We start from the raw sequence: 19,140 nt of genomic DNA on the forward strand, positions 1-19,140 counted from the left end.
TAGTGACCCTGGGAAATGTGCAGGTCATAGTGGATGGCTTTGCTGCAATGGGATTCCCTAACTGTTGTGGGGCCATAGATGGAACCCATATCCCTATCTTGGCACCAGAGCACCAAGCCGGCGAGTACATAAACCACAAGGGGTACTTTTCAATAGTGCTGCAAGTCCTGGTGGATCACAACATCAACGTGGGATGGCCGGGCAAGGTACATGACGCTCGCATCTTCAGGAACTCTGGTCTGTTTCAAAAGCTGCAGGAAGGAACTTTATTCCCAGACCAGAAAATAACTGTTGGGGACGTTGAAATGCCTATATGTATCCTTGGGAACCCAGCCTACCCCTTAATGCCATGGCTCATGAAGCCGTACACAGGCAGCCTGGACAGTAGTCAGGAGCTGTTCAGCTACAGGCTGAGCAAATGCAGAATGGTGGTAGAATATGCATTTGGACGTTTAAAGGCGCGCTGGCGCAGTTTACTGACTCGCTTAGACCTCAGCGAAACCAATATTCCCACTGTTATTACTGCTTGCTGTGTGCTCCACAATATCTGTGAGAGTAAGGGGGAGACGTTTATGGCGGGGTGGGAGGTTGAGGCAAATCGCCTGGCTGCTGGTTACGCGCAGCCGGACACCAGGGTGGTTAGAAGAGCACAGGACGGTGCGGTACGCATCAGAGAAGCTTTGAAAACAAGTTTCATAACTGGCCAGGCTATGGTGTGAAAGTTCTCTTTGTTTCTCCTTGATGAAACCCCCCGCCCCTTGGTTCACTCTACTTCCCTGCAAGCTAACCACCCTCCTCTCCTTCCTTTAATCATTGCTTGCAGAGGCAATAAAGTCATTGTTGCTTCACATTCATGCATTCTTTATTCATTCATCACACAAATAGGGGGGTGACTACCAAGGTAGCCCAGGAGGGGTGGTGGAGGAGGGAAGGAAAATGCCACACAGCACTTTAAAAGTTTACAACTTTAAAATTTATTGAATGCCAGCCTTCTTTTTTTTGGGCAATCCTCTGTGGTGGAGTGGCTGGTTGGCCGGTGGCCCCCTCACTGCGTTCTTGGGCGTCTGGGTGTGGAGGCTATGGAACTTGGGGAGAAGGGCGGTTGGTTACACAGGGGCTGTAGTGGCAATCTGTGCTCCAGCTGCCTTTGCTGCAGCTCAACCATACACTGGAGCATACTGGTTTGGTCTTCCAGCAGCCTCAGCATTGAATCCTGCCTCCTCTCATCACGCTGCTGCCACATTTGAGCTTCAGCCCTGTCTTCAGCCCGCCACCTCTCCTCCCGGTCATTTTGTGCTTTCCTGCACTCTCACATTATTTGCCTCCACGCATTCATCTGTGCTCTGTCAGTGTGGGAGGACAGCATGAGCTCAGAGAACATTTCATGACGAGTGCGTTTTTTTTTCTTTCTAATCTTCACTAGCCTCTGGGAAGGAGAAGATCCTGTGATCATTGAAACACATGCAGCTGGTGGAGAAAAAAAAATGGACAGCGGTATTTAAAAAGACACATTTTATAAAACAGTGGCTGCAGTCTTTCAGGGTAAACCTTGCTGTTAACATTACATACATAGCACATGTGCTTTCGTTACAAGGTCGCATTTTGCCTCCCCCTACCACGTGGCTACCCCCTGAACCCTCCCCCCTCCCCGTGGCTAACAGCGGGGAACATTTCTGTTCAGCCACAGGCAAACAGCTCAGCAGGAACGGGCTCCTCTGAATGTCCCCTGAAGAAAAGCACCCTATTTCAACCAGGAGACCATGAATGATATCTCACTCTCCTGAGGATAACACAGGGAGATAAAGAACGGATGTTGTTTGAACGCCAGCAAACATACACTGCAATGCTTTGTTGTACAATGATTCCCAAGTACATGTTACTGGCCTGGAGTGGTAAAGTGTCCTACCATGAAGGACGCAATAAGGCTGCCCTCCCCAGAAACCTTTTGCAAAGGCTTTGGGAGTACATCCAGGAGAGCCGCGAATGCCAGGACAAATTAATCCTTTCACATGCTTCCTTTTAAACCATGTATAGTATTTTAAAAGGTACACTCACCGGAGGTCCCTTCTCCGCCTGCTGGGTCCAGGAGGCAGCCTTGGGTGGGTTCGGGGGGTACTGGCTCCCGGTCCAGGGTGAGAAACAGTTCCTGGCTGTCGGGAAAACCGGTTTCTCCGCTTGCTTGCTGTGAGCTATCTACAACCTCATCATCATCATCATCATCATCTTCTTCGTCCCCAAAACCTGCTTCCGTGTTGCCTCCATCTCCATTGAAGGAGTCAAACAACACGGCTGGGGTAGTGGTGGCTGAACCCCCTAAAATAGCATGCAGCTCATCATAGAAGCGGCATGTTTGGGGCTCTGACCCGGAGCGGCCCTTCGCCCCTCTGGTTTTCTGGTAGGCTTGCCTCAGCTCCTTAAGTTTCACACGGCACTGCTTCGGATCCCTGCTATGGCCTCTGTCCTTCATGCCCTGGGAGATTTTGACAAAGGTTTTGGCATTTCGAAAACTGGAACGGAATTCTGATAGCATGGATTCCTCTCCCCATACAGCGATCAGATCCCGTACCTCCCGTTCAGTCCATGCTGGAGCTCTTTTGCGATTCTGGGACTCCATCATGGTCACCTCTGCTGATGACCTCTGCATGGTCACCTGCAGCTTGCCACTGCTGGCCAAATAGGAAATGAGATTCAAAAGTTCGCCGTTCTTTTCCTGTCTACCTGGCCAGTGCATCTGAGTTGAGAGTGCTGTCCAGAGCGGTCACAATGGAGCATTCTGGGATAGCTCCCAGAGGCCAATACCGTCGAATTGTGTCCACAGTACCCCAAATTCGACCCAGCAAGGCCGATTTAAGCGCTAATCCACTTGTCAGGGGTGGAGTATGGAAATCGATTTTAAGACCCCTTTAAGTCGAACTAAAGGGCTTCATCGTGTGGACGGGTGCAGGTTTACATCGATTTAACGCTGCTAAATTCGACCTAAAGTCCTAGTGTAGGCCAGTAAGTAGTTTCTTGTGGGAATGAGTTAAGTGTCTGCCTCGCTCCACACAAAACAGCCAAAGGAGGTGTGGTGCCTCTGCCCATCTCCTCAACCAGTTGTTAGTTCACCCACCTGAGAGATGTAAGACCCAGATTCATGTCGCCCTTTCAGGCAGAGGAGGAGGAAGGATTTGGGGTCTTTTATCTCACAGCAGGTGGTACTAACCACTGAGCTATGGGATATTCTGATGTGAAACTTCCTCAGTCTCTGAAGACAGCACACTCCCTGTAGTTACTCTCCTTTGTTCCAGTTTCTTTCAGGTATCTTTGGGTGTGGAGAGGCTCTCTCTTTAGCCAGCTGAAGACAAAATGGAGAGGTCTCCCAGGGGTTTAAATAGACTTTCTCTTGAGGGTAGAGACCCCCTCCTCTCTCCTATGCAAAGTCCAGCTACAAAATGGAGTTTTGGAGTCACCTGGGCAAGTCACATGTCCATGCATGACTGAGTTCCTTAACCAGCCAAGCCACATTCCTGGGAAAGCCCAGATGTGGACTGGCGTCTCCAAGTTCATTTTTGGCTTAAGGGCTTCTTGATTGGGCACTTACTGAGAATAGTCTTTTCTCAGGAAGTTGACCAACTGCTTTACTAAAACCTACTCAGAATCAAACAAGTAGGCAGTCAATATTCATAACTTCGAATACAAAAATGATACATGCATACAAATAGGATTAATAGATTCAGTAGATCGTAATCTTTACAGAGATATGTTACATGACATATGTAGCATAAAACACGTTCTAGTTATATCATATATTCATTTATAAGTATATATCCAAAAAGTCTTACGGGGCACACCATCACAGGTAGCTCTGGGGTTTAGGCAGGAGGTAGGGCTACAGATGCCTTGAGTGATATGGCAATGGGCATGCTCAGAAACAGAAAACAAGGCACGAGGGAACTTTTACGCTGAAAACAGGCACCAACTGAGTTTAGGCACTTACAGGGTTGAGTGGGAGTTTTGTGGATTGCCATGGAAATTAAAACTGGGGTTTAGGCACTTAAGTACCTTTATGGATCAGGGCCTAAATCTCCCTGTTTCCCTCTGTAAAGTGGGCATAATCCCATTGTGGGAATAAACCATTAAATATTGGGAGGTGGGGACAGAGAAATTCCAGGCTCCTCTACTGAATCACCCTGGCTCAGATATTAAAACTCTGCATTAAGACAAGTCAGGGTAATCATAGCTGAGTCATACTAGCAGGTGAGTCCAATTAGCTCCAACCAGGCTATAAAGGGGATGGGTGTGTCTTCTTTTATTAACAGGAAGCTTCTAAGGCTAGCTAAGCTTAATGGGGAGGAATGTTTAGGTTGTTTGAGCCATCTCCAAAAATAATCTATTGCTAAAAATGGACATAACTGAGTGTAATTTAGTTGCAAGGGTAAACTGTGATCAGCTCTTTTACCCACAGTTACTGAAAAGGTACAGAATAAGGTTTGCTTGATCTATGCTGGTAACTACTACAGTTGGCATAGGATAACATGGCCCTGTTGTCAGCAATAGTTTGTGTGTGTTTGTTTGTTTTTTTAAATGTGGACAATACTAAAGAGAGTTTTAAACAGGAAGTTGACAGCTTGGTCAATCTTAAGTTTTAATGAGTTGTTTCTTCTTTTCATGCCATTCTCTCCCATTTTCATGAACAGAGGAGGTTTTGGAACAAATTGATAAATTTAAACAGTAACAATTCACCAGAACCCGCTAGTATTCACCCAAGAGTTCTGAAGAAACTCAAACATGAAATTGCGGAACTACTGACTGTGGTATGTAATCTATCACTTAAAGTAGCTTCTATACCAGATGACTGGAGGATAGCTAATATGATTATAATAGCTAATAATTTCTTTAAAAGTTTTCAGAGGAGATCTTGCCAATTATAGGCCAATAAGCCTAACTGCAGTACCAGGCAAATTGGTTGAAACTAGAGTAAAGAACATAATTATCAAACACACAAATGAACATGATTTGTTGGGGAAGAGTCAATACGGCTTTTGTAAAGGGAAATCATGCCTCACCAATTTATGAGTGTTCTTTGATGGGGGTCAACAAACATGGACAAAGGTTATTCAGTGGATATGGTGTACTTGGACTTTCAGAAAACCTTTTGACAAAGTCCCTCACTGAAGGCTCTGAAGCAAAGTAAGCAGTAATGGACTAAGAGGGAAGGTCCTCTCATGGTTCAGTAATTGCTGAAAGGGCAGGAAACAAAGGGTAGGAATAAATGGTCAGTTTTCAGAATGAAGAGAGGTAAATAGTGGTGTGTCCCCCCCATGAGTCTGTACTGGGACCAGTGCTGTTTACCCCTTTTTTCAGATAATTTATGAATGTTAAACCATGAGGTGGCAAGATTTGCAGATGATACAAAATTACTCAAAATATTTAAGCCCAAAGTAGACTGTGAAGAGTAAGGGATCTCACAAAACTGGGCAACAAAATGGCAAATGAAAACTCAATGTTGATAAATGCAAAGTAATGCACATTGGAAAACAATCCCAACAATACATAGAAAATGATGGACTCTAAATTAGCTATTACCACTCAAGAAAGAGATCTTGGAGTCATTATGGATAGTTCTCTGAAAACATCCACTCAATGTGCAGCGAAAAGAAAAGGAGTACTTGTGGCACCTTAGAGACTAACAAATTTATTAGAACATAAGTTTTCATGAGCTACAGCTCACTTCATCGGATGTGCAGTGGCAGTCAAAAAAGCTAACAGTGTTGGGAACTATTAGGAAAGGGCTAGATAATGACAGTAAATGTCATAATGCCACTATAAATCCATGGTACGCCCACATCTTCAATATTGTGTGCATTCTGGTCACCCCATCTCAAAAAAGAAATATTAGAATTGGAAAAGATATGAGAGAAAGGCAACAAAAAATGATTAGGGATATAGAACAGCTTCCATATGAGGAAAGATTAAAGAGACTGGAACTGTTCAGCTTGGAAAAGAGACAACTAAGGGGGAATATGATAAGAGTTCTATAAAATCATGAATGACCTGAAGAAATTGAATACAGAAGTGTTATTTATCCCTTCACATAACACAAGAACTAGGGGTCACCTTATTAAATTAATAGGCAGCAGGTTTAAAAGAAACAAAAGGAAATACTTCTTCACACAGTGCACAGTCAACCTGTGGAACTCGTTGCCAGAGAACGTTGTGAAGGTCAAAAGTATAACTGGGTTCAAAAAAGAATTAGATAAATTCATGGAGGAGAAGTCATCAATGGCTATTAGCCAGGATGGGTAGGGATACAGCCCTATGCTCTGGGTGTCCCTAAGCCTCTGACTGCTAGAAGCTGGGAGTGCATGACAGGAGTGGATCACTCCATAACTGACCTGTTCTGTTCATTCCCTCTGAAGCACCTGGCATTAGACACTGTTGGAATACAGGATACTGGGCTAGATGGACCATTGGTCTGCCCCAATATGGCTGTTCTTATGTTCATTTTTTAAAAAATCCTTTCTTGTAGTGTACCAAGTATCAGAGGAGTAGCCATGTTAGTCTGTATCCACAAAAACAATGAGGAGTCCGGTGGCATCTTATAGACTAACAGATTTATTTGGGCATAAGCTTTCGTGGGTAAAAAACTCACTTCTTCAGATGCATGGACTGACAATGCATCTGAAGAAGTTGGTTTTTTACCCACGAAAGCTTATGCCCAAATAAATCTGTTAGTCTTTAAGGTGCCACCGGACTCCTCATTGTTTTTCTTATAGTGTGTAATACCTATGGGCAGCATTGGCAGGGGTAGCATTTTTGCTGCCTTCATATTTCCTAACTAGTATATCCCTTTCTCTGGTTTTAAAATCTTTGCACCATTCTTATTTCCAGTTCAAATTTGAATCTGAAAATGTTACTGGTTATGGCTATGCTATACATGAATGAAATTAGAGAGACATATTCTAACGTCTGTTTCTTTACTTTGTGAATTTGACAAAACTTTGTGTGCTGTTTGACTCTACAGGTGAAGCAATGAAACTGTTAGTAGTTTCACTGTGTGGATTTACACATAGCAATAGAGAAGAAACATTTTTAAAAAATGGTAAAACCACAAAAATTGGCAGAGAAACTCAAGGTCAGGTAAAACCTGAAACTACATTTTGACTTTTTTTTTTTTTATTATTATTTACTAGATTTCAAGTTGATAATTCCTTTTAAGAAGTTTTCAAGAATGTATTCTTCGCTATGGTCTTTAAAAATTTATATTGGAGGTACAAAGGCCACCTTTTTGCTTGTCCACATTCACTATACTCAACATGCAAACTGTACAACAGGTACTTGGCTTTATACATACTTGTCTATAACACTCTGTGACCTTTTACCATCATACAATAACATAATTTAAGGCTCTGGGTCAAGGAGGTTTGTATCTATAAGATATAAATCTGTGTTCAGTGATACCTGGGGTGAAAGTAACTTAAGTGACTTACCAGTGCACAGGGCCGGGGCCTCAACTGGAAAGGGCGCGGCCTTTAAACCCCTGGTAGCAGCGGCTGGGAGCCCCGAGCCCTTTAAATCACCACCGGAGCCCCATGGCAGCGGTAGCAGCCACCGGGAGCCCCAGGACTGGTGGCAATTTAAAGGGCCAGGGGCTCTGGCCGGAGCCCAGGGCCCTTTAAAATTGCTGGCCTGGGGAAGCTGCCCCCTGCCAGTACAGGTGGCTGTGTACCAGTTTACTTTCACCTCTGAGTGATCCTAATATACTTGGTGGCAGCAGCAGCATCACCTTTTGATAAATAAGAAAAGATTGTTCTCGGTCTCCTTTATTTTGATTCAGAAAATAATGAAGTGTGTCTATTTTCTGTGGCGTATGCACATCTGTAAAGGAGGTTGGAGTGCTGTAAATGGGTGCTGCTAAGTTTCAACTGTACTGCAGCATGTAATCAGTGGGTGAAATTTATTATGTATGCCTCTGGGGCAGCTGGCATTACCCATTGTCAGAAGACAGGATACTGGGCTAGATGGACCATTGCTCTGACCCAGCATGGCCGTTCTTATTTCAAGACTTTCAATTCATGATTTAAAGCTCATCAGGCTTTCCTTTTAATATTTCTGCTAAGTATATTGCTTTGTTATAAGCCAAAACCACTTTTAGCACCTCTACTCTACAGTTTTGTTTGTTTACATTTACAGGAGATAATGCTGCCCTCTTCTTTTTTACAACATCACCAGAAAGTGAGAGCAGATATTTGCATGGCCCTGTTGCATTCAGCATTGCAAGGTTTTGTTTGCTTGTTAGTCTTTATGGGCAGGGTAGACATGTATGTTATTGGATCTTGAATTAGTTTGGAGTATGCAGTTCACTTTATGTTCTGCCCTTTACAATAAAGTATCGTAGAATTGTCTTCTGTATGACTTTAACACTTCCAGTGGCATGGAACAACAGGAACAACACAGCTGCTTTAGGTAAAGATGACAGAGCTTTTATTTCTTGCTCGTTGGACAGGGAGAGTATTCTGTTGATTCATGTTGCCCTTCACATTTTTCCTCTTTTCAAGTATAGCTCTTATGTTTTTCTCCTTTCCATAGCTTACAATTCACTAACTAGGCCTATTCCTCAGGAGTAAGAGTAGACCGTGTATTTACCTTGCAACACCTCCTCTCACTTTCTGATGACATTATAAAAAAGAAGAGGGCAGCATTATCTCCTGTAAATGTAAACAAACTTGGTTGTCTGAACAATTGGCTGAAACAAGTAAGACTGAGTGGACTTATAGGTGCTGAAGTTTTACATTGTTTTGGTTTTGAGTGCATTTATGTAACAAAACAAAAAATCTACATTTGTAAGCTGCACTTTCGCAACAAAGATTGCACTACAGTACTTGTATCTGGTGAATACTATTTATTTTTACAGTGCAAATATCTGTAATCAAATATACAGATTTCAATTACAACAAAATGCAATATATATGAAAATGTAGAAAAACATCCAAAATTTAATTTCAATTGGTATTTTATTGTTTAACAGTGTGATTTAATCAGGTTTATCTTTTTAATCGTGATTAATCAACAGCCCTACTTACAAGCATGTTTGCTTTTCTTCCGAATATTGATTAGTTTTGGTTTTACTACCTGCGTACAAAGTGTGATGTTAGAATTGCAGTTATTGCCATTTGGTGTTTAGTTTCTAGTGCTCAGGTTTTAAATATGATATGTAAAAGAGCAGTTTGCATTGAACTGTGTGTTTACGCTGTATAAAGGTAGCCTAAAAAGGTTTAAGTTTCCTTTTTTACTTTAGGGCTTTTTTACATTGGGAAATAGACCAGCATAGCTATAACATGCCTGTCAATTTCCATACATCTTATACGCATAATAAAGAGGATGAGATTTATTTTGTACTTTAGAGCTCAAACGGCAACATTTGTTGACCAGCAGCCTGCTTTTAAACCCTTTTGTTCAATATATTCATTGTGCAGGCATGGCGAGCTTTGGGGTTTTTTTAAACCACCATTTGTAACGATCTTTAGCTAGGCACACCAGTTAGTAGTTTGTGTGAACATGCCTTTGTGCAGTACAGAAGTATAATGTTTAAGCTAGCTTAAGATTTATCCATTGGCATTTAGTTATAGATCTCTCCTCAGCTGCTCATTGTGTTTGTATTAGAGCAGCAGTGTTGTGTTAAAGGCCATGTGTATAGCCCAACAAAGGATAAGATATTAAAGAAACTCTTGTTCCCATCCTAACTTCTGCCACAAAAAAAAACTGTTTTCTGTATCTTTTTAATAAAAGGCTAAGACAGTTAAAATGTAAATTTAAATAAAGTTTTCATTTTAACAATATCCCTTGTTCCCTTTGCTTGTATAATTTTTCTAGGGAAAACCCCATTTGATATTTCAGATATACTAACTGCCCTTGATTTGGGAGGGGGGAAAAGAGAAAGTTAGTTGAGATGGTCTGGAGTTGCTGCTGCTGAAGTCTGACAGTGAAGGCGAAACAAAACTGCGCGCACAAAAAGAGGACAAAAGAATGGCAGTGTTAAAAATACACCCTCTGCCTCTGGTCCTGACTCACTTGCAACCTCACCATTGAAGAGGCACAGGCACAGCATGCAATCTGATTAGTCACTTTAAGATCTGGCACTTGTGTCAGCATCAATCTGTTTAAGGTATTGCTTTTAGCTGCCTCACAGCAGTGTTGCAAAAGGTACAGACTTGGCCAGCTAAGTTGGACTCTTTTTAGACAGAAAAGAAGATGAAAGAAGAAATAAGATATGGAAGAAAAGGGACACGAGGGAGGGAGTTACAGCAGACTCACATGTTTAGGATTTGTTGAAGACTGTGGAGGTGGCAGTATCTGTGGTTCCTTCTCTGGCCTCGTCTAGCCAGGACACTTTAGGATCAGAACAACGGAGACCTAGTCTCAGGAGACAGTGGGGGTGGCAGTCATAGTAGTTAATTTTACTCCTTCCAGTGTGTACACCCTCTGCCCCCCTTGAGTGTCTCCCAGATAATGTATCCAGGAAGGTGTGGAAGCCTCACTCCATTAGCCACTCAAAATACATGTTGATTTCAACTATTTCCTCCCCTTTCTAGGATTTTTCAGCTTGTCATAACATGATTTTATCAGGAGCCTCAAAGCTTTAGCACTGTTTATAAACAATCTAGTTTACACCAGTCTATTTGTCTCCAACTGTAGCTGACTTTTTATGAACAATTTTTATTTACCAGTGGAGTTGGACTTATCTTGGACAAGTCAGATTACAAGCCTCCACACAACAGCACCTACCAACTCCAACTGGATGAGGGCCTCACTGGGCTAGGTTCTGTGGAGTACAATAGTCAGATCACCCGTCTCCATTTACATATGTAGGTTGCAGTCTACTAAGCACAGAATTATTTCAGCATGATTGTTCAAGGCCTCTCTCCTATGAAGCGTTTTGGACCCCTCTCAGAGAAGTGTAAGTGTATTTTCAACCTCTGCCCTAACTATCCTGAGAGGGCAAGGTCAGTCACCTCAACAGATTATTTCAATGAAGATACCCACTCAGATTTCTTTATAAAATACTTCCATTTAATAGAAAAAAATCAGACTGCCTTTTAGACAGTAAAGCACAAATATGGCACCAGTCTTCAACACCATAAGCAGCACACTACAGTGGAATCATTAGGGAAGCCAAGAAAGCCATTTTAAGCAAGATGATAAAAAAGACAACTTAAACAGTGCTTTATAATGAATGCTAAGCTCCAAGAGATATATATATTAATTTTACCAGAAACTTCCTTGCAATCACTCAAACCTTTGAAGTAGTTCTAAGGATGATTGAGTAAAAAGCCTAATGTTAATTTAAAGTTCTGTACAATAACTAAACAAAAAAGCCATCATGAATGTAAAAAAGATATATACAAAATGTACAAGAAAGCCCAACTCAAGTATAGGAAATGCACAGTCAGTAAGAAATAGAGGCAGGACAAAATCATATTTGCTCATCTTCAGAGGATGCATCATCTTCTGTGGGATCTGGAGTCAAGGGACGAGCTCTGTAGGGATAGGAGAGAATTTTAACTTTCAAAGCAAACCAATATAACTGACAAATATGCTGACAGAGGTTCTTTTAACAGTGCTCTTCAAGGAGCCTCTGACATTCAAGACTAAGTAATGTAGACCACTAGAATTAGTGGCCCTTAATAGATCTCCGTATTCTTTTGTACACTGATGAAATATAGTAAGAAACCCTCAAATCAATATACAGTAGCCAACTCACTCTTTAGCAAATGAGCAACCAAAAGGTAAAAGCAGTTTAACTAACCCACGTATAGAGCTCCTAAGAAGCCTTTCTCCTTTGGAAGCTCACTCAAGTGCAGAGGATTTTATGCTGCATTAGGTACCCACCTGAGAGCCTTCCTTGATGGCAGGAATTGGTTGAGCCACCTTCCCTTCTTTATCTAGATCACCACACACCCACCTTCCATAGCCTCTCAGCTCCACAGAAGCTATCAACTGAAGTTTCAGGTCTGAGCATAGTAAACAAATCTGGATGGATGGATGGATGGGTGTGTGCGCGCGCTCTCCAGCTAGGGTTGCAGGATCTGGGGTGGGGCTGGGGATTGGGGCACGGGGAGAGTGAAGGCTCTGGCTGGGGGTGCAGGCTCTGAGGTGGGGCTGAGGGGGGTTTGGGGTGCAGGAGGGTGCTCCGGGCTGAGACCGAGGGGTTCAGAGGGTGGGAAGGGGATCAGGGCTGGGGCAGGGAAGCGCGCGTAGGAGACAGAGGGGACATGCCGCTGCTTCTGGGAGCCGTGCCAGAGCGGGTCAAGCCCCAGACCCCATTCCCCAGCGGGAGCTCAAGGGCCGGCTGCAGCTCATGTGCCATAGTTTGCTCACCCCAGAACTAGATAAGCAACCCTTGCTTCACTGAAGGGTAAAACCCCAGCACAGAGCATCCAGATGAAGAGGTAAAAAACAAGAACACACTGGTCAGCATCTTAAGGAGACACGGCCTTGGAACTGGACCAAAAAGCAACTATCTATAGCATAGATTCTCAGCTTGCCCTTCCCGTATTGCCTCATAGGCTTGGTGTGAAGAGGCTGAGAACTACTGGTCTACTCTACAGTGTACTTCTCTCCCTACACAAAAGTATGGGATGGGTTGCAGGGAGATAACACAGAGTGGTGAGGGATCTGCACTTCAGTCATCCTTAAAGGACCCAAGTTAAAGCCTTTCCTGTTAGAAGTCAGACTCCCCCCAACAAGACCCACGATGTAGTTTCTGCACCTAGCCCAGTTCCCCTAGATCTCCAAGGGGAAATAAAGAACCCGCTTCACAGAGTTAAACATCATACAGCCTCTTATTTTAGTAAACCTAAAAATAAGAGTTCTGTAGTCAGCTGAAATGTGAATTAGTTAGGACAGAGACAGCACTTCAGGTTCTGAAATACGAAATACGCAGACAGTCTCCACAGCTTCCCCGGAGCACAAATCAGAGTTACACCAAGTTAGAATAGCAAAAAAGACTACAGAGTAAGAATGTTCAGAGCAAAGACTTTATCTAAGCATCTTATTGCTAGTTCATCAGTCTTCAGCTGCCTCTGGAAGAGTCAGTGGATTCAAAGATCAAGTTTTATCACAAGAGACTGATAGCCTTTATAGATTAAGCCAGAAAGAGTTGGATGAATCCCTATTAAAAGGTGCTATGAGCTGCTGGACTTTCCTTTCTGGAGGCCATGATCTTAGCCGTTCAGTGATTATTTGCTCTTTGAACAGTGAGCGATTTTTTCCACTTTCATAGCAACTTTTTATACTCTAAACACACTGCACTTACCGGTATGTAGGAAGTTGCCCCTCTTTGCTACTCTACATATGCATATCTCCAGTAGAACCTCAGAGTTACAAACACCAGAGTTACAAACTGACCAGTCAACCATACACCTTATTTGGAACCAGAAGTACACAATCAGGCAGCAGCAGAGACCAAAAAAAGTAAATACAGTACTGTGTTAAATGTAAACTACTAAAAAAAAATAAAGGGAAAGCAGCATTTTTCTTCTGCATAGTCAAGTTGCAAAGCTGTATTAAGTCAATGTTCAGTTGTACATTTTTGAAAGAAAAACCACAATGTTTTGTTCAGAGTTATGTACATTTCAGAGTTACGAACCACCTCCATTCCCAGAGTATTTGTAACTCTGAGGTACTACTGTACTGCTGAAGGGAGCAGTATGAACAAAACCAGAGGCAGGGCATAATTATTGTACGATAAGGAGAGTAATCATTTATACAAGAGGAAAATTGTTGGCTTCCCAAGAAGCATTTGCTATTCCAAGCCCTGTGCCTTGCTTTCTGGTAACATTTTTCCATTGGAAAGACTTAATCCGAGGACAGCACTAACATTTATCAGACATCCACTCTCAAGATGGGCCAAAGATGCCAGTCCAAGTATTTTATACAGACAGCCATAGTGCATCCAGCCAAAGGTTTAAACCAGGCAAAAACCTGTTCATCAAAAGGAAGTGCAACTCTAAAGAACACTGTGCACTTTACTGTAATCTATTTACCTTTACCCTGCCCCCGCAAACAATAGAAACGGATGAGACAACACAAGGCTACCCCCACCCATAGCTTCCTTACTGTGGCCCAAATAATGAACATGAGTTACCCAACTAATTCAGGGTAAGTGTTCCAATGAGTAAGCCATTTCAAATAAAAAGATTTCTTGCACACGCCCTACCTCCTGTCTTGATTACTGCAGTCCCTGCCCCTTCTTCCCAACTTGCTTCCCTCCAATCCATTTGGAACAGTCGCTGCAATCTTCCATCACATACCCTTTTGAGTTTAATGTCTACACTGTATTTTGTTTAAGTTTCTTGTCCAGGTGTTCAACTCTGCCCCTTCACTGAATCTACTTCAATCATATGCCACATTGTTTGCTTCTTTCACAGCCAACCTCAGGCCACTTCCTGTTCTGTCCCCTAAGCACAGACACTCCCAGTGGTGCAAGGCTACCAAGGAAGTCATTAAAGAACATTACTATTTTACCTAGGAAAAATAGTTGAGGAAGAAGAACCATAATCTGCTACTTTCAAAACAAGCCAGTTTTCACATTTTGTTCTTATAGTTTGAGACATGGAACAGCAATTTAAGACCCAAGTTCTGAAGTCTGCTTTGTTGTCTAGTCTAAGCCTTTAGTAGAGTTAGATATTACACCCATTGAGGCACTCTATAGAGTGTCTTTCAATAGATTAGGTTTACAGGAGCAACAGATTGGCTCACTTCAGTGATCTTTGCCAGCGACAACTGTTCATCGAACAGAAGAGTGAGCCAAAAACGCACCATTCTCCATCAGACAGGATATTGTTTTAAGATGGCATAATCACAGGGGCCAGTAGAAAAAACTCTTTTGCATTTCTTTGTTCAGTGCGTTAGACGTTTGTTGCTTCTGAGAAGTTTCAAGTTTGCATGTTTACACCATGTACTGAGATCAGGTAGAGCACGAGTAGAGTGACCGACCATACATCCCATTTTGGCCAGGACAGTCCTGTTTTTAAGCCTTGTCCCACCCGTCCTGACTTTTCTGGCAAGAGCAAATGGGACAAATGCCCACTTTTGTCAAAAAACTGGAGGGTGGAAGATCGCATGGGGGGAGCAAATGGATATGCCAGCCCCACACCGTGCAAGCGGGGGAGAGAGAAGAGACGGCAGGACTCAAGCAAGCAGTGATGCCAGCTCCTGCTTCATGCAGTGGGCAGGCAGGGCTCAGGCCAGCAGCAACATCAGCCCCACATGGGGAGGGGGGTGTCACACCTCAAGCAGGCAGATGAGGACAGGTCTGGGAAGAGGGGGCTCAGTCCAGCTCCCAATGGTGTCCTGCTTTCCCTTTGGGAAATATGGTCACCCTAAGCATGAGGGGGAAGTCATATCCTTCATGGTGACATCTTTGATGCCAAAATACTCGGTAACAAAAATTAAAAGATATGATCTGTTGATTTTGTACTTTCTCCTCCATAACCCAACTTAACAGAAATGAATCCTTACTTCTTAGTAAGTCTTCCTATTCCACTGCTTCCTGCCTCTTCATCATCAGGCATCTGGTTCTCTTTCTCTGCATGTCTCGAGGACTGCCTGAAGAATTCTCCAATCCCTTTTTGCCAGGTTGGTGTTGGTCTCACACATACTGGATTTCCACCAGCATACTTGTTTTCAACTACAAAGGAAATGAGTTTATCAAGCTAGCCATTGCGACAACAGTATGCTGGGCAACCCTGGACACATCTAGTTCAATGATGAAACAATAAATCGCTCACCATAAACCCCTTAACAAACACGGTGGCTAACTGATGTAAAGCTGCAGCTCTATCCCACCCTATTTTCAGACTAATCTCCGGACAAATTATCTCTTAAGTGGAAACACCTCAACTTCTCAGCCAGTAGCAAGTTTTGCAGGCTGAACTATGTCCCGTCGTTGCAGCAAGGTATCAAATCCTTCCGTGGAGAAGGCCCAACCTCATGTTTCGTTATGGTCCATGAGCGATTAACACCAGGCTGCCCTCACTGCACAGCAGGTCTCACTCGGGGGTCCGCGAGAAGCCTTGGGGCGCCAGGGGCTCACTTAGGGTCGCTGTTATCACTCCCTGTCGTGTCTCTGCCCCGCTTTCGGGGTCGGGACGCCCCCCCCCCGCGCCGGGTACGGAGGGACCGTTACGCCGGGTACGGAGCGGCCGCGGGGTGAGCGCCCGAGGCAGCCGCAGCTCGGGACAGAGAAGCGAGGGCTGCCTCGCAAGACTCCAACCCGCCGTGCGACCCCGTCCCCTCGGCCCTGCCATGACGAGCGGCAGCTGGGCCGGCAGGAGCCTACAGGGACCTGGGCCCGAGGAGCTGCGAGGCCTGCGGCAGCCCCCGCCCCGCCGTCCCCGACCCCGGGCCGGGCTGCGCGGCCCCAGCAGCGGGCTCCCCAGCCAGCTCGACACTCACCTTTCTTGGCAGGCAGCGAAGGGCCCGCGTTGGCGCTGCTGGAGCCCAGCGCTTTCCGGGGAGCCCGGGCGGCGACCACTGCAAGGGGAGGGAGCGATTAGTGCCCGGCGGGAAGCGCTCGGCCCCAGCCCCCCGAGGCCTGGGCGGCCCCAGCCCCCCACCCGCTCCCACCCGCACCTTTCCGGTAGGCCCCGCCGGCCCCGCCGCAATCCGCCTTGGTCCGCACCATGCCGAGGGGAGGGGGAGCTCGGCCCGCGCGCTGCCTGCGGCGGACAGAGCGGGAAAGAGCCCGCGTCCGCACACTCCTCCGGCACCACACAGCTTTTCCCGCGCGCGCCCTGCGGCGCGCTCCTATTGGCCCGGAGCGGAACCAGAACCGACCACTCAGTGGTTCTCTGCGGCAGGCGTGGGCGGGGACTCGCCCTCGCCCCGCTTCCCCACCCCACGGAGGCGGGAGCAGCTGTCGGTGTGATGAGCCAGTGCCGGGGCGGGCAAACTTTTTGGCCTGAGGGTCACATCAGGTTTCCAGAATCGTATGGAGGGCCGGTTAGGGGAGGCTGTCTCCCCAAACAGCCAGGCGTGGCCCGGCCCCCGCCCCCTACCCACCCACCCTCCCTGACAGCCCCCCTGGGACCCCTGCCCCATCCACCCTTCCCTGTCCCCTGACCGCCCCCGACTGCCCCAACCAACCCCTCGTCTTCTTCCTGACTTCCCCCCCCCCGGACCCCTGCCCAATCCAACCACCCCTTCTCCCTGACCGCCCCCTGCCGCCCCATCCAACCCCCCCCTTCCTAACTGCCCCCCCCGGGATCCCTGCCCCATCCAACCACCCCTTCATCCCTCTCCCCTGACCACCCCTGGAACCCCTGCCCCTGACTGCCCCCCACTACCCCATCCAACCCCCCCTCCTTCCTGGCTGCCCCCCCAGGACCTCTGCCCCCATTCAACCCCCCCCCGCTCCCCACCCTCTGACCGCCCCAACCCCTACCCACACACCCCCCTCCGAACTCCCCTGCCCTCTATACAACCCTGTATCCGATGAAGCCATGGGGCGTGGCAGGACCCTCAGCTCCCCTAGTTTCAGCACCTATGTCTAGAGTTTGTCTACGCTACACTGGGAATTTGACCAGAATAGCTATTACACAATAGCTCCCTCCATAGACACTCTATTCCAGAATAAACGTCACTCTGTGCTGGTATAATCAGTGCACTTCTAAACTGGAATAATTATTCTGGGGGGAAAAACATTGTTATTCCAGAACAGAAAGTCCACATGGGAACAGCAGTTACCAAATAGCTTATTCTACAATAACTATTCCAGTCAATTTCCCCATGTAGACAAGCCCGAGTATAGCTGCCAACTGGGAGTGCAAAGGAAACCTTCTGAATGTGATCTGGAGGTAAATCAATGGAGTGGTGTCTTGCTGAATCTTGTAAACTGCCTTGTATAATAGAGTTAAAGAGGTGTTGTAATGGATCTGCAGGTGCCCTGTAATAATACTCCAGAGGGGTAGCTGTGTTAGTCTGGATGTGTAAAAGCGGCACAGAGTCCTGTGGTACCTTTTAGACTAACATGTATGGGAGCATGAGCTTTCGTGGGTGAATACATGGATGACATGCATCCGACAAAGTGGGTATTCACCCACGAAAGCTCATGCTCCAGTACGTCTGTTAGTCTATAAGGTGCCACAGGACTCTTTGCCACTTGTAATAATACTGCATATTAGTCTAATTATGGGGTTGTTTACTGTCTGAATATGTTGGATTAGCTCAATGGAGGACTGTCTGAGGACTCTTGCTGTTAAGCCTACATGGTTAGCTTTCACTAGGATGGATTGAGGCCCACCAAACACAGGCGAACAAAGAACTCAAGCTGGGCTTAAAGAGGAACACTCAGGAGGAGGGGGAGACAATGGGATGCTGGGAACCAGACTACATATAGGAAGCTGGAGGGGTTGTCTAGAGAAGATAGATCTGCCTAGCTCACCCTGCACAGCTGGTAGAGCTTTAGGTAAGACAAAAACAACGAGGAGTCCTGTGGCACCTTAAAGCCAAACAGATTTATTTGGGCATACGCTTTTGTGGGTAAAAAACCCACTTCTTCAGATCCATGCATTTTCTCTCCAATGTTTTGTCCTATTAACAAACAAACAATACTTATGTTTTAAACAGGCTGTTCTGTCACATTATTCCACTCAGTTGGATCTGCGGGGTTAGAGTTGTTGGTACACAGAGTGCTGCAGTCCAGGTCCTGGTCTAAATTAGAGAATTGAAAAATTCTGCTCCAGGAGAGATGAAGGATTAGGTCTGGTACTAGTAGGGATGCACTTGGAGAGAGCAGTGTATGGGTGCAGCTAGCTCTGTGACCTTGATAGGTGTGAACTGCTCCATTTAGCTCAATGGGAAGATAAGCTCTAAGTAGAGCCATTCAGGGGCAGCTCCAGCCTCTTCCCAGTGGGGTCGGGGGCCTTAGGCAGGCTAGACTGAAAACTGTGGGTTGTGCCTCCCCTCACTACAAGTGAGCCCACTTTCTGTCCGTGGTGACCCCACCTTCTGTCCCTCCTCAGGCAAGTGCCAGCACCACCTTGTCCCCCTAGGCTCCCCTCCAAGCCAGGTCAGAAGCTGGAGCCAGGTAGTGTGGGGCAGCTGCTTGGCTGTGCCAGGGTGCAGGAAGCTGTGCTGCTCCCCGTCTCCTCCTCCTGC

General features: G+C 45.6%; 1 protein-coding gene across 1 annotated transcript; it reads right to left on the bottom strand.

The window, feature by feature from the left end:
- Nucleotides 1-11,027: 11,027 nt before the first annotated feature.
- Nucleotides 11,028-16,743, bottom strand: PCLAF (PCNA clamp associated factor). The gene is made up of 4 exons (XM_077828429.1): nucleotides 16,615-16,743; nucleotides 16,438-16,515; nucleotides 15,502-15,670; nucleotides 11,028-11,516 (listed from the first exon to the last, which is right to left on the bottom strand). The coding sequence occupies exons 1-4, from the start codon at nucleotides 16,664-16,666 to the stop codon at nucleotides 11,453-11,455; spliced, it is 363 nt and encodes a 120-aa protein (XP_077684555.1). The 5' UTR covers nucleotides 16,667-16,743; the 3' UTR covers nucleotides 11,028-11,452.
- Between the last annotated feature and the right edge of the window lie 2,397 nt (nucleotides 16,744-19,140).

Source organism: Eretmochelys imbricata, chromosome 10 (assembly GCF_965152235.1).
Source record: "Eretmochelys imbricata isolate rEreImb1 chromosome 10, rEreImb1.hap1, whole genome shotgun sequence".
Taxonomy (NCBI): Eukaryota; Metazoa; Chordata; order Testudines; family Cheloniidae; genus Eretmochelys; species Eretmochelys imbricata.